The 12792-nt window shown below is 39.8% G+C and overlaps 1 protein-coding gene across 1 annotated transcript in view; it reads left to right on the plus strand.

The window, feature by feature from the left end:
• Positions 1-12792, plus strand: part of Galphas (G protein alpha s subunit) — a 31636-nt gene that overhangs the window by 10265 nt on the left and 8579 nt on the right. The window contains exons 5-9 of the mRNA XM_011645875.3: positions 1849-1946; positions 10953-11007; positions 11269-11342; positions 12253-12432; positions 12567-12771. Coding sequence (XP_011644177.1) covers positions 1849-1946; positions 10953-11007; positions 11269-11342; positions 12253-12432; positions 12567-12771 — 612 coding nt within the window. The remainder of the gene's footprint in view (positions 1-1848; positions 1947-10952; positions 11008-11268; positions 11343-12252; positions 12433-12566; positions 12772-12792) is intronic.

A 12792-nucleotide genomic window follows, 5' to 3' on the forward strand; every position in this document is an offset into this window, starting at 1 on the left:
GCGTAGCGTACCGATCGTCAACACGTAAATATATTCGCGAAAGATTACATTTCTAATATGGTAATCGGTATAATTGTAAACGTCTCGATTATATTCTGGCATATGTTATTCGAGATTTTACGTAAAATAACATTCTCTTAATTTGAAATTAATATTTTAATTTCTTAACAATATGTATTATTAAAAATTGCACTTGTACGTGTCAATAATTAATCACTGAAGAAATTTGAGCTGCGAGAGAAAGATTTTGCACGCGCGAAAATACTGCAGAATATATAAAGTAAACGTCTGTTTTGCAATCCGTGCACATTTCTATGTTTCGCCAGGAATATCATCGCGCGATGGAACACGATGCAGAGTTGCACGAATGCTCAAATAATTATTAATACTTTACGCTCTTTCAACGTTGATTTATGCACACGGACTTACGTAGTGGTTGCTACGATTACTCGACAACTTTTAATTCGCATCGTTTACAAAGAGCGCGTCATTGATTACGAAAAATTCTCAACTTTAAAAACTTATCGCTATCAATACAATGTTTACACAGATAACATTTACCCCCGTATCTTGTCGCAATTCATATTCATATTCTAATCTACATATATTCTAACATGTATATCAAGTTTATATTTCTACGACTTGCCGAGAAGATTTAAATGTTATTTAATCAAACTATTTTATATCGAAGGTGTAAAACGTTTGATGTTTGATCGCGAACGCATCCTCATAGCAGTTTCTTTTGGAATAAGAATTCCATCCCATCGTTTTCTCTCCTAATTTTCGAGAATGTGTTATGTCACAGGAATCCGCGACCAAAGCGCCAACCTTCCGCAAAACCGCCCACGTATGTATGAGGAAACCGACACAAGTTGCCCGACACAATAACATCTAAATTATTAATGCGTTCGACATCCTCCGTCACTAACACGAAGCACGTAGCCTTGTGGTCGCCGTTATTTACGTAACATTCAAATCGCGATTTTAACTCGCTACTAAACGCAACAGCATTTGCAATGCTGCATCTATACGGTCCTGGAATGCACCATGACAGAACGCGTACGAATTCTGGACACTTTAAGAAAAGGAAAATTAAGTTTATTCATTTTTCAAGAGACAAAGAATTCTAGAGATTGAAATAATCGAATTATTACAGAGGTTTGTGTAATAAAAATGTATCACACAAGCCTTACAACCTGGATCCCTAATTGTTGTGGTGCGAGTGGTTGGTTCCTGGCCTTTTTCAACTAACGTGTCAATAATCCGTTAATCGCTTTTTCAGCCAAGGCACCGATGTTTTCTTGAAATATTTCTCCGATAAATCACGAGGTGAGAATGGAATAATCTTTGCAGCCGATTTAAATAGCGTTTTGTTACGCATTCTTCGCAGATGCGCGTGTTCAGCTTTATTTTTCAACATCGCAATTTTGCGGGCGGTACGTTTTTTTCATGGCGAACTAACGACGAGTTAAACGTCAAACGTTACGACAGCTCAGCGATCCGATTGTGCAATAAAGATGATGATAAATGTACCATAAATATACGCGAATAGATCGTATTCATCGCATCGTTCGATTCGCCGTTGTACATCTTTACATTGTAATCGGGAATCGTTGACGGGTTGCTCACCCGCTGCATATCTTCGCACTTTGGAATTCCGAAAGATTTAGATTTAGACGACAGATCCTTCTCGATGATCCAAACTGACGGCGTCGGAAACATCCATTATAATTTATTACACGCTGATTCCTTTTCAATCCGAAACGACCGCGTATTTCAGGCTAAATAGATTTCTCGTCGATTCGCAGAAGCATTAATGAAACTCTAATCGTTGCTCTCTGCTTTCAGGAATTCTACGAAATCGTCGAAACACTCTGGAAAGATCGAGGCGTTCAGCAGAGCTTCGAGAGGAGTAACGAGTATCAACTCATCGACTGCGCCAAATAGTAAGTCGTTTTCTCTCTACAAACTTATTAAAGAGTTCGGCGTTATATTGTTTCTGTTTGGAGTTGAATTTAAAATAGCAACTGGCCTCATTCTCAATGAATTATGTTGATGCCACGTCGCTAGCCAGCTCATTTGGATACTGGCATACTCGTAACATCGTATAACGATCAAATAAAATAATATCCACGACAAATGAATTTTGTCAAATCTTTTCAATGATATTAAATAATGTGACGCGTTTCACCCAATAGAGTTTTGACTACTACTTGTTCGTTGATTCGCCGATCGCTGGATCTTTCTGTACACGAAGAATACGAGACACGGTTGTTGTAATCTGCCATGGGGGTGATATCATAAGTATGATAAGAAATCCGTAAGATAACGCTTACGCATCGATAACGCCACTGTGCATCACGAATCTGTCAACTTTGGGTGCTCGAGGTTTTTTTTTAGAACAAATCTCATTTAATTCGATTCTTTTATTTCACTTTATCTCTCATCTAATAATATATTTAGCGGATATTTTCATTTAAAAAAATTTTTCCATTTTTATACACGATGATCAGACAGACTTATTATAATCGTCAAATTATCAGGAAAAGATTTAAAAAAAAAATCTATATGTACATAGATGCAATATGCATGCGTGTATTAATAGACTTGTGCGACACCGATTTAATGCCAATGAAGACAATGCTTTAACGAGATAATCGCACTTTAATAGCAGTCACTCGTTTATCCAGAGGCTCTCTCAACAAATTGACCCAATCTCGGGCTTTTTTGTACGCTAATTTGATAATACGACCGTTGACTTAGTTACATAAAGCGACATCGTCGTCGTAATTCGATGAGATTACGATAGCAAGTGCATCTGATGGACGAGCCGACTGAACGGCCGATCGAATGCAATTGCTGGTATTTGAAAAGCGAGGGTTATTGTACCAGATTGTTTTACGTATAGGAGAAAAAGCGTAAATCTCCCTGGCGCAAATGACGATTATCCGTTTAGTCAACAATCGGCATGTGACTGTTTTTCACACCTGTCAGGTCTCCAAACACTTTAATTTGACAGTCTCGTATGGTATATGGGAGCAGTCTTCGTAGAACGATAGTATCAAGATTGTTTCACCGATATAGCATGTGCAGGAGCATTCTGGTCCATATATACTTTGATTTTATTTATTAAAACTTAAACCTTGATAATTTCGAACGAAACGAAAAATAAATTAGGATATTACCGGAATGATTATTATTGTATCCTTTAATAATTCCTTAAAATACGGAAATTTGCAAGAGGAAGGGAAACGTATTTTTGTTGAACAAATTTTTTATTTGAACTTTGATATATGACTAAATTTGCGAATGACGGGACATGGGCTTCTCTTTTCATCTCTTTCTTTCTCACCAATCCCTCATCAATATTTCGTGCCACTTGTAATCGCATTATCGCAGATTTCTTGCGCTGTCTCCTTTTTTCCTCCCTCAGCGCGGCTCGACGGTGCCGTTTGCTTTCTCTCTTTCTTTTTCTCTCTTTCTCTTGTGTGCAGAGCGAGAATCGTTGACGTTAAAAATAGCGTATCGTATTTTTAGGCATCGTGCTCCGGCGATGAGATATAGCGCTCTCGGCATATTCGTAGATGACGGAGACGCAAGATAGTTATAATAACTTGCGATATCTAGTCGCATATAGTGATCATATGCAGTGTTTTTACAATTGCGCCTAATATCTCTCACAAAAGTACATTTGCGAGAGATATTCAAGAAAAAGTAATCTACAAGAAAGGGGCAAAAGGGGCGAATTTGATATCCGAAAATCTGCTTTTCACGAATAATTTCAGATAGGTCGTAATAAGAGATATGAATTTTCCGTGAAATCTGAGAAAAAATAGAATTACTATTTTCTATTTTTTATTTATTTTTTTTTAACAAAACAATGCGATAATTATTCATTCGACAGGAAGAATTTGTCTCCCTCTTGTTAAACACGCGACGCATCTAACGTAATAAAAGTGTGATCTTTTTGTGTGTGCACTAAATACGGCGTAACGATATGTACTCCCTCACGAAAATATCACGAATCTGAGTCATTGTGTGGAGAATAAATATTTGTCCATCACACGATTACCGTGCACGACAACGCGCGACTATTGATTGTCGGTTTAGCTTAGGGAGTCATTTCCGGATCGTGGACGATCTTTAGCGTCGACACAAAGTAAAGATCCGAGGTCACGTAATTGCGTATTATTGTCATTAGAAAGAATACAGACAGACGGAACGTATAATTCCATGCGTGTGTGCGTACGCCGTGCATGTCGTGTCGTTACTGCATTTTAACTAGACGTCTCGTCTCGATTATAGAAATAAGCGACGTTTCAATTACGCGATAAAATACACCTCGACGCGTCTTAAAAAAGGAAACACGCTCCGCTATATTTAGGCACTGATCTATATTGCACGGATTATTGATGCTCCCATACACATAGCTCGTAAATGTTTGGATAGACAGCCGTTTTCTCCGTGTAGCTCTCTTCTTCATCGTCGATGTGTATTGTACCGACACACTGATTCTTTTCTTTTTTTTTTTTTTTATTTTTTTATTTTTTCCTTATCTCAAATAAACGTTCTCAAAACGATGGAGTAGCTTAACGCGAGAGGACGTATCGCCTCGCGATCAATGTATGTTAAACATTTGGATTCTGTTTGATTTAGGAATGAAAAACTTGAAAACCTTTTTTAATTGCAATTAATATACTCGTCTCTAACCGATACATGTTATCATCGTAACATATTTATTCTATTTTGATCTCGCGTTTTTATCTGTGACAAATGTTAACAATTAATTTAATTGAATTTTTTTGATAATTTGATTTTTTATTTGATAATTTTTGATAATTTATTGAACGGTTAAAGTGAAGCAAAAGTTTTATCGAATTAAAAACTTGATGATAGACGAAATTTTTCGTTTTCTTGAGAAGGACGAGGCGTGTTTTTTTTTTTTTTTTTTTTTTGCAATTATCGATCGAATGAATTTTCCTAATCGAACTAGTGACTGAACTTTGATGAGAAAGAGGAAGAAACAATGAAAGTTTAGCGTTCTTTTAACGTTTCGAGACGAGATGAGTGATGAAAAGCAACATTATCGGACTTTGACTTGGTATCGAATAAGAGAGAAATCTTCGTTCGCGTTGCCGCCAATGTATAGAAGACAAAGAAGACAAAGAGAATATTTAATGTTTGCCATTGAGAGCCGCCGCACATCGGCGACGTTAGGATGGCGCGCGGCTGGGACCGCCAGGTTTGTCAAATATTTGCGGATCCGAGCGAATGATCGCGTGGGCGTCAAACTCCACTTTAATGGCAGCAAAGAAATTGGGATCACCAGAACCCCTCACGGATGACATCCAATCGAATTTAAAAGCACCGATATACAATCGGGTCGGTTTCTTTAAATCATTTTTTATCTCGGAGCTGACGAGGATGAGCCCCCTTCGAATTCGCGCCGGGCCACAAGAGTTACCCTCGTTACGAGTCTAGAAATTTTCAGTTCGATCTGAAATACCTCGGACTATTCTATCGCGATTCGGGAATTTCGTTGCAACATTATCGATTTGCGCCGAGGCACACTACACGCCTTACATCGCACAAACGATGCGATAGATTCGTGGTGGCGCGGAGCAGCGCGGGGGACGGTTTGATGCATAAGCCGCATACTGATTATACGTCGACCCTACAACTACATGTCGAGTAGATGTAGTTCTAGGAGTTAAACCGTTACCCACTTTCCGACCGCCGGCCCTGCATATGGGGTGTCTCAGGTGTCATTGCATATGCATACGCGTAGATGCATGGATATTAGGGATCGACAAGGACCGCTTAGACAGTCGATGATTAATATATCATTCACGTGACAGCTAATTGAACGTGGTTATCGTCAAGTTAATTACAACTCAAACTATCTCAAACTATTAGAAACTAGACTTCCTTACGATTAACCTTTATACTGTACCTTTATACTGTATTGTCGCATCGATGAAATATTTTATTCTACATAAAGGCAACAACTTATTCCGAAGATTGAGAGATAGTTGAGGGGAATGGCGGCCAATCAATCTCGCTGAAGGAAAATCCCCTTGGAATTGTCCGTGGGGTGTTCTGTGTGTGTGTACGTAAAGCTAGATTAACACCTCGTGTATAATATTCTATATCGTGCTCAATAACTTGGCCGAAGCTTAGCACAGGAGGGGCTTCGGTGGCTGTTCTGTCGCTGCCAACATCAAACGCGCGTTCAACTCGCGCCATCCGAGGCCGAGTCGATACACGTTATTATCGCGCTCGATCCGGCTTTCATTGTTTTTCCCCGCTTTGTCGTCCCGAATTAATTTTTCGCGAACGGACGTGGAACATTTTACCTTTAATCGGAAGCGGTTGAAAAATCTAACGTGGCATTTCGTCGCGGGACGCCATGCCGATTCTCTCTCTCTCTCTCTCTCTCTCTCTCTCTCTCTCTCTCTCTCTCTCTCTCTCTCTCTCGCAACGATAAAGTTCAACAAATGCAGAGATCGGACAGGGAATAAACGCAGCGAAAATGGTGTAAAAAGTCCGACTGAGAGATCGTTACAGGTTTTTCTACACTGTGTATACAATGCTCTAATAAAGTAGAGACGATATTGTATATATATATATATATATATATATATCAGTTTCCTCATCGCGACTCGTATGTCACTGCTTCATCTTTCTTCAAAAGAAAACATGTTTTATTTCCGATATAAAGAAATCGAATATCGAGACTGCAAATTATCGATAGCAAAGTGCGGTATATTTACTTACTTATTAGAAACAAATAATTGAAATTATTTTATTTATATACCTGAATTTCTATATTTCTCGGAGATACATGCGGATTTCGGACTTGACTCGCCCGTGTAATATCTTGCTACATTTATTACTTTTCGCCGACGTTATGCGTTTTGCCCGGATCGCTGTCAAAAACAACGTTGTCACGTTTGCTCACCTCAAGGTCCCGGCGGAGGGTTAACACGAGGGTTAGCACGATAACGAGAAAATCGTTCTGCAGCAGCAGCCGCTAGTGGGTCACGACCTCCTTCCTCTTTCAATTCTCTGGAGGTCGATAGCCTCATTTCTGTGTTGAAGCGCGCCAATTCCATGACCTACCTTCTCTCGCGAGCCTATACGCTCGTAGACGTGCACATACGCGGATCTTTTTTCTTCCTCTTATATTGCGAATATTATAGAATTCTACCTTTTCTCATTTATAACTGTAATAATCGCGTTAGATTTGTAGGTATAAAAGTCTTTTGTTCTTCGAGAACCAATCGAGTCGTATGTATTAAATGTGTATCGTTTCTAAAAAATAAGATGTCACACGTTAGTTCGAAGATTATTTCAAATTTTTGCAATTATACGCTCTCGGGAAGAGAGCTGTTACACAAATAAGTATCTTTTAAAAGTAAATTAGAGTTTCGCAGTCATTTTACATTTTTCTCTCGTTTCAACGATTAATATCGTTGATACACTTGGCGCTATTTGCTTCGTCTTTCTTGAGTTAATTCAAAAGTCAAGTGTTTTTTTTTTAATTATTTTGATGAGATCATATTTATGGCATCATATTATATATAAATTATTCTTATGTCATGTCATTTTATAAATTTATTTACATTATGCTATTATTTCATTTTCAAACGATTCTTTATTCTCTTTCTAATTATTTTCATTATCACTCTGATATCTTTGATATTTTATATCTACTGGTTCGGAGAGGCAAATTATTAATTGTTATTTTCGATATGCGGACTTTTAATTAAAAGAGGAAGTAAAAGAGGAAGTGTTTTTTAACATTTTCCGCGATAATAGCATACGCGGTGTTAAACCCTTGCGTACGATTGACGACGAGCGCAGAACGAGCGGTGGCAGTGACCCATGACCCGGATAGCGGAAAGTGGGTACCAGAGGGGCGTGTATGCACACCCGGCGAGGCCGAGGGATTGGGGTTAGGGTAGGACATCGTCGAGGATCGATTTTCCCTCTCGGTGGGCTCCCTCTGCCCTCGGCGTACAGGAAGGGAGGTTGGATCGGAGGGAGAGGATCCCGGTACAGAGAGAGAGAGAGAGAGAGAGAGAGACGAGCGAGGAGGGGGGCCGCGAGTGAATGAGAATGGGTATATGAGAAAGGTAAAGAGAGCTGAACGCATGTATATGTGTGTATGTGCGCGTGTACATAAGCGCGCATGAGAAAGAGAGTGTTCTCTTTTCGAAAGGGTGATAGAGGGTGGAGACACGGCGGAGAAAGGGAGGCTGAGAGCGAGGTACACGGGTACGAATACAGGACGCGAAATAGCGAGAGAGAGAGAGAGAGAGAGAGAGAGAGAGGCAGAGAGAGAGAGAGAGATTTCCCTTGGGCGCTCCCGATATTCCACCCTTCTTCAGCATTCGCTTCCGTTCTCCGTCGCGACGTGTGCGCTATCATCGACGCGTTTCCTGTAGGATCCTGCGACATCCCTACGTGTCCCAGTCTGAGACTCTACCGAGCAGGAGCACACGGCATACTCCTCTCGCGCCCGAAGCAGCGACCGAGAGGAGTGGAAAGAGAAAGAGGGACCGGCTCAAGCCCGGCCGACCCAGGAACGCGGCTCGCGGCTCGATCGAAAGAGGAAAGTTGACATTGTGTCGGAGGGCTCCGACCAACCACCTCTGATAACGTTATTGGCCTGTACTCTGGCGACGCGTCTAAGCAGCTAAAAGCGGCTACCTGATGATTCCGCATTTCTCGGTTCCATCATCTTCGGTCGATCATCTCTCTCTCTCTCTCTCTCTCTCTCTCTCTCTCTCTCTCTCTCTCTCTCTCTCTCTCTCTAGAAAAGACCACACGTGCTTCTTTTCTATGATCGATAGATCCGCGACCGAAAATAATTCGACAATTTTACTGACGGGACGTAACGAGATATACTATTGATAATGGTACTATCGCAATCCGAACAGGAAATCGATGCAAATGCGATAATATGGTTTATTAATATCCCGCGGTTCTCTATTCCAGTTAGTCGGAGACACGTATGCGTAATGCGATGCAGTTGTTGCACCGTGATGTAATTTTAACAATCCGATGGATATCGGTACCGCGCGAGCAATAGTCGTAAGATCGATGCGAATATAATAACATGGTTTATTATTATCCCGCGATTCTACACCGGGAACGGGAATACGTATATAATGTTATATGGCGCTGTTTCTCGCACAACTAATATAACTATATGCGATAATATCTAATATCTAATATCGCGAATAACAACCGCGGAAGATCGACGCGCATATAATAATGTGATTTATTGTTGTGTGATGTAATATGTGATTTATTATCCCACCGTAAGTAAGTCGTTTCTATTAAGCATTGGTTTTTATCAAAAAGAAGCCCCCGAAAAGAGGGGAGATAATCGAATTATTCTTCTCCAAATAAAATGCTACTCATTGGAGATAAAGAGATCTGAAGAGTGTATCTTATGCGCGAAATATCTCTTGTTGTCGTACGATTAAACGATTAAACAATTACAGATCTCTCTCTAAAAGTGAACCATAAAAATCCTAAACGTATAAGTTTTCTCATTTAAATTAATTTATTACATTGATGTAAATGATAAATATCTTATTAACGTTAACTGTTTACACACAAATATATCGTTTGTGTGTAATTTAAAATTTAAATTCGCTAGCTTTTCTCGGTGCACATAAATTAATGTACATCGAACTTGTAATTTCATATTGCTCGGAACATCAAATGCGGAAAAAATAATATAGAAAAAAAATAGCCTTCTTATCGAATTAGTTGTTTCCAGATCCGCGTCTTTTTTTCACGCACATACTTACATACTTTCTTTATACGCAAGACTTTGAAAGAAGACTTTTGAAAAGTGTATATATACGCGTCTGTGTAAATTTTAAGAAGCTCGTTGTGCTCGCGAGAAAAAGAAGCATATGGAAAAGCAACGTGTTACATACAGATATCCTTTATGTACTTTACAAGAAATAGAATAAAAACGAACGCATACATAGGCAAAGAAAAATTCCGTGACGACAAGAGCATCCTGCATATCCTTCTCGATGCACGTCGATATTTCTATTTCGAATTCTTCTACTTTTGCGACGTGAGCTCTCTGTCTTCGTCAGAATGGTGTCCTTTCTGGATCTCGATCAAATAAAAATCGTGATGCGATTTATTTTAATAGTGTCTATAAATCTCAATACACATATATTCGTTACTATAGCAAATCTTTTATAGCGTGTTTCTTACAGTACGATATATATTAAAGATCTTTTATTTACGTCATATCGTGTATACTAAAAAACGTTAAAATCCAAAATTTTGCTGGCAAAAATTTGATTCGCATCAACGCAAAAGAGACGTATTTTCGACTATGGACGTGTAGAGCGGCGGTTCTCACGATAACGATGTGGTTGATTGACAATGATTGTTATCGCAGATGTCCCGCATCGATCGAAACTAGCTTAACTCGATTTTGACGAATTCGCGTTGCCACATCGTCAAAGGTGAGGATATTTGATATATTTACTGTTTTTCTATTTACAAATAAATGAACACAATTCGACGAGTTATTAGACATATAAGAATGAAAAAGAACGACTACGTATACCTCTCGGTGTGAAGTATATTTCTGTAAAGTAACAATAAAAATTTACAACTCCTTCTCGAATCAGTAATGTTCGCTTAATGAAACGTGCGTCGAATGCACGTCTTTTCATTTTTCCATTTGGTACCCGTAACGCACGGAATATTCATGGAATATTGCGGATGCCGTGCCACGTAGTTATTGAACGCGTTATCGAATAAATATTACAAAATTATATTATACTCCCGATGCTCCATAAATATTCGTAACGCCAACACGAACGTATTAAGAAATTGTTAATTGTCTAATCAGATCAGACGCTTGTGGATAAATCTTATTAATTAATTCTTTCGTTTTGTTTCAGTTTCCTAGATAAAGTAGCCATCGTAAAACAGCCGGATTACACGCCCACAGAACAGGTGACTATTACAATTTCTCTGTTCAAATTTTCATTAAATTTTCATTCTCGGTGTCAAATCGATAACGATTAGTATTAATATTACTTTTGACGAGTCAAAAAGAAAATTTGCTTTGTCATATCTTTCCGGCGTTAGAAAATTGAAATTATCTGTAAATTATCTGTAATCTTGATCCTCGCTTGGCGCTCATAAAACGCCAATTCCGCATTGTTACGCGCGTATACACATATACGAGTGACGTGTCTTTGTATTTTGTTTCAGGACATCCTCAGGTGTCGAGTCCTCACATCCGGCATTTTTGAGACGCGGTTTCAGGTCGACAAAGTAAACTTTCAGTAAGTCCCGTAGTGCAACACATACGCGACTACTCGCGCGCGCTTTACTCCAATGTCGTGTGACTATATATAGCCGACGTATTACAGTAACATCGGCCGACAGTAAATATAAACGCAAAGTGGCGGCGGCGGTGGCGGCGGTGATGGTGGTGGTAGTGGTGATAGTGGTGGTGGCGGCGGTAGTGGTGGTAGTAGCGGCGGCGGCGGTGATCGTGGTGGTAGTGGTGGTGGTGGTGGTGGTGGTAGTGGTGGTGGTGGTGGTGGTAGTGGTAGTGGTAGTGGTGGTGGTGGTGGTGGTGGTGATGGTGGTGGGGTGGTGGCGGTGGCGGTGGCGGTGGCGGTGGCGCACATCTTAGCCTAGCACCTCTATGTATTACGCCCGTTGCCGGCAAGACTTACACTGTTATAATGTGTAAGCTGAAATCCGTTAACCGCGTTAACGCCTCCGCAACTTTGTAACATTTTCCCTTTTTGCGTTCACTCGCAGGTCACGTACGACGTTCCACATTATTTTCTATAGGCCCACCACACCCCTTTGTTGTCGCTTCTCTCTGGTTATGTTCACGTAGCCGTTTTACACACGGACTAATTGCTCTGTAACAAATACTCGAGAAATTCGTCTGTTTGTAGCTTTAAACTACAGCCACCAGCATTTTTTCGTTAAGAAAGACCGTAATGTCGTGATGTAAATTATAAAACAGTCGGACCTAGAGGACCTTTATCTTTAATGAAGATCTGAGAAGTCAAAGAATTTGGAAATAATTGCAATTTAGCTTTTTGTTACATTGTATATTAGTACTATTCTTCTGAACGATCCTAAACGGAGTTATAAAAATATGGACTGTCAGATGCAGTCCATTGCGACATCGTCATCGAATGTTTTTTGTTGAGCACTTCTCCGTTTTTGCAGCATGTTTGACGTCGGTGGTCAACGGGACGAAAGAAGGAAATGGATACAATGCTTCAACGACGTTACAGCAATTATATTCGTCACGGCGTGTAGTAGTTACAATATGGTACTCAGGGAAGATCCTACAAAGTTGAGACTCAGGGAGAGTCTCGATCTTTTCAAAAGTATCTGGAACAATCGGTACGCAATTAATCGTTCAATCCAATTACCGCTTTATATCGAGCATTCTTGATATTCGCATTATATATTATATAGCCTCGATTATTTACTATTATTACTATTATAGCATCGATATTTGATCTCGATTTTCGCAGGTGGCTCCGCACAATCTCGGTGATTCTGTTTTTAAACAAGCAAGATCTTTTAGCGGAAAAGATCAAGGCTGGCAAGCACAAATTGGAGGATTACTTTCCGGAATTTGCGCGCTATCAAACACCGATCGAGCCCGGAATGGCCACGGATCCCCCAGAAATACCCGATGTCATAAGGGCCAAGTACTTTATCAGAGACGAGTTTCTTGTAAGTATGATGCACGTAATA

Source organism: Pogonomyrmex barbatus, unplaced genomic scaffold, assembly GCF_055798465.1.
Source record: "Pogonomyrmex barbatus isolate J1 unplaced genomic scaffold, ASM5579846v1 scaffold5, whole genome shotgun sequence".
NCBI classification, from domain to species: Eukaryota; Metazoa; Arthropoda; class Insecta; order Hymenoptera; family Formicidae; genus Pogonomyrmex; species Pogonomyrmex barbatus.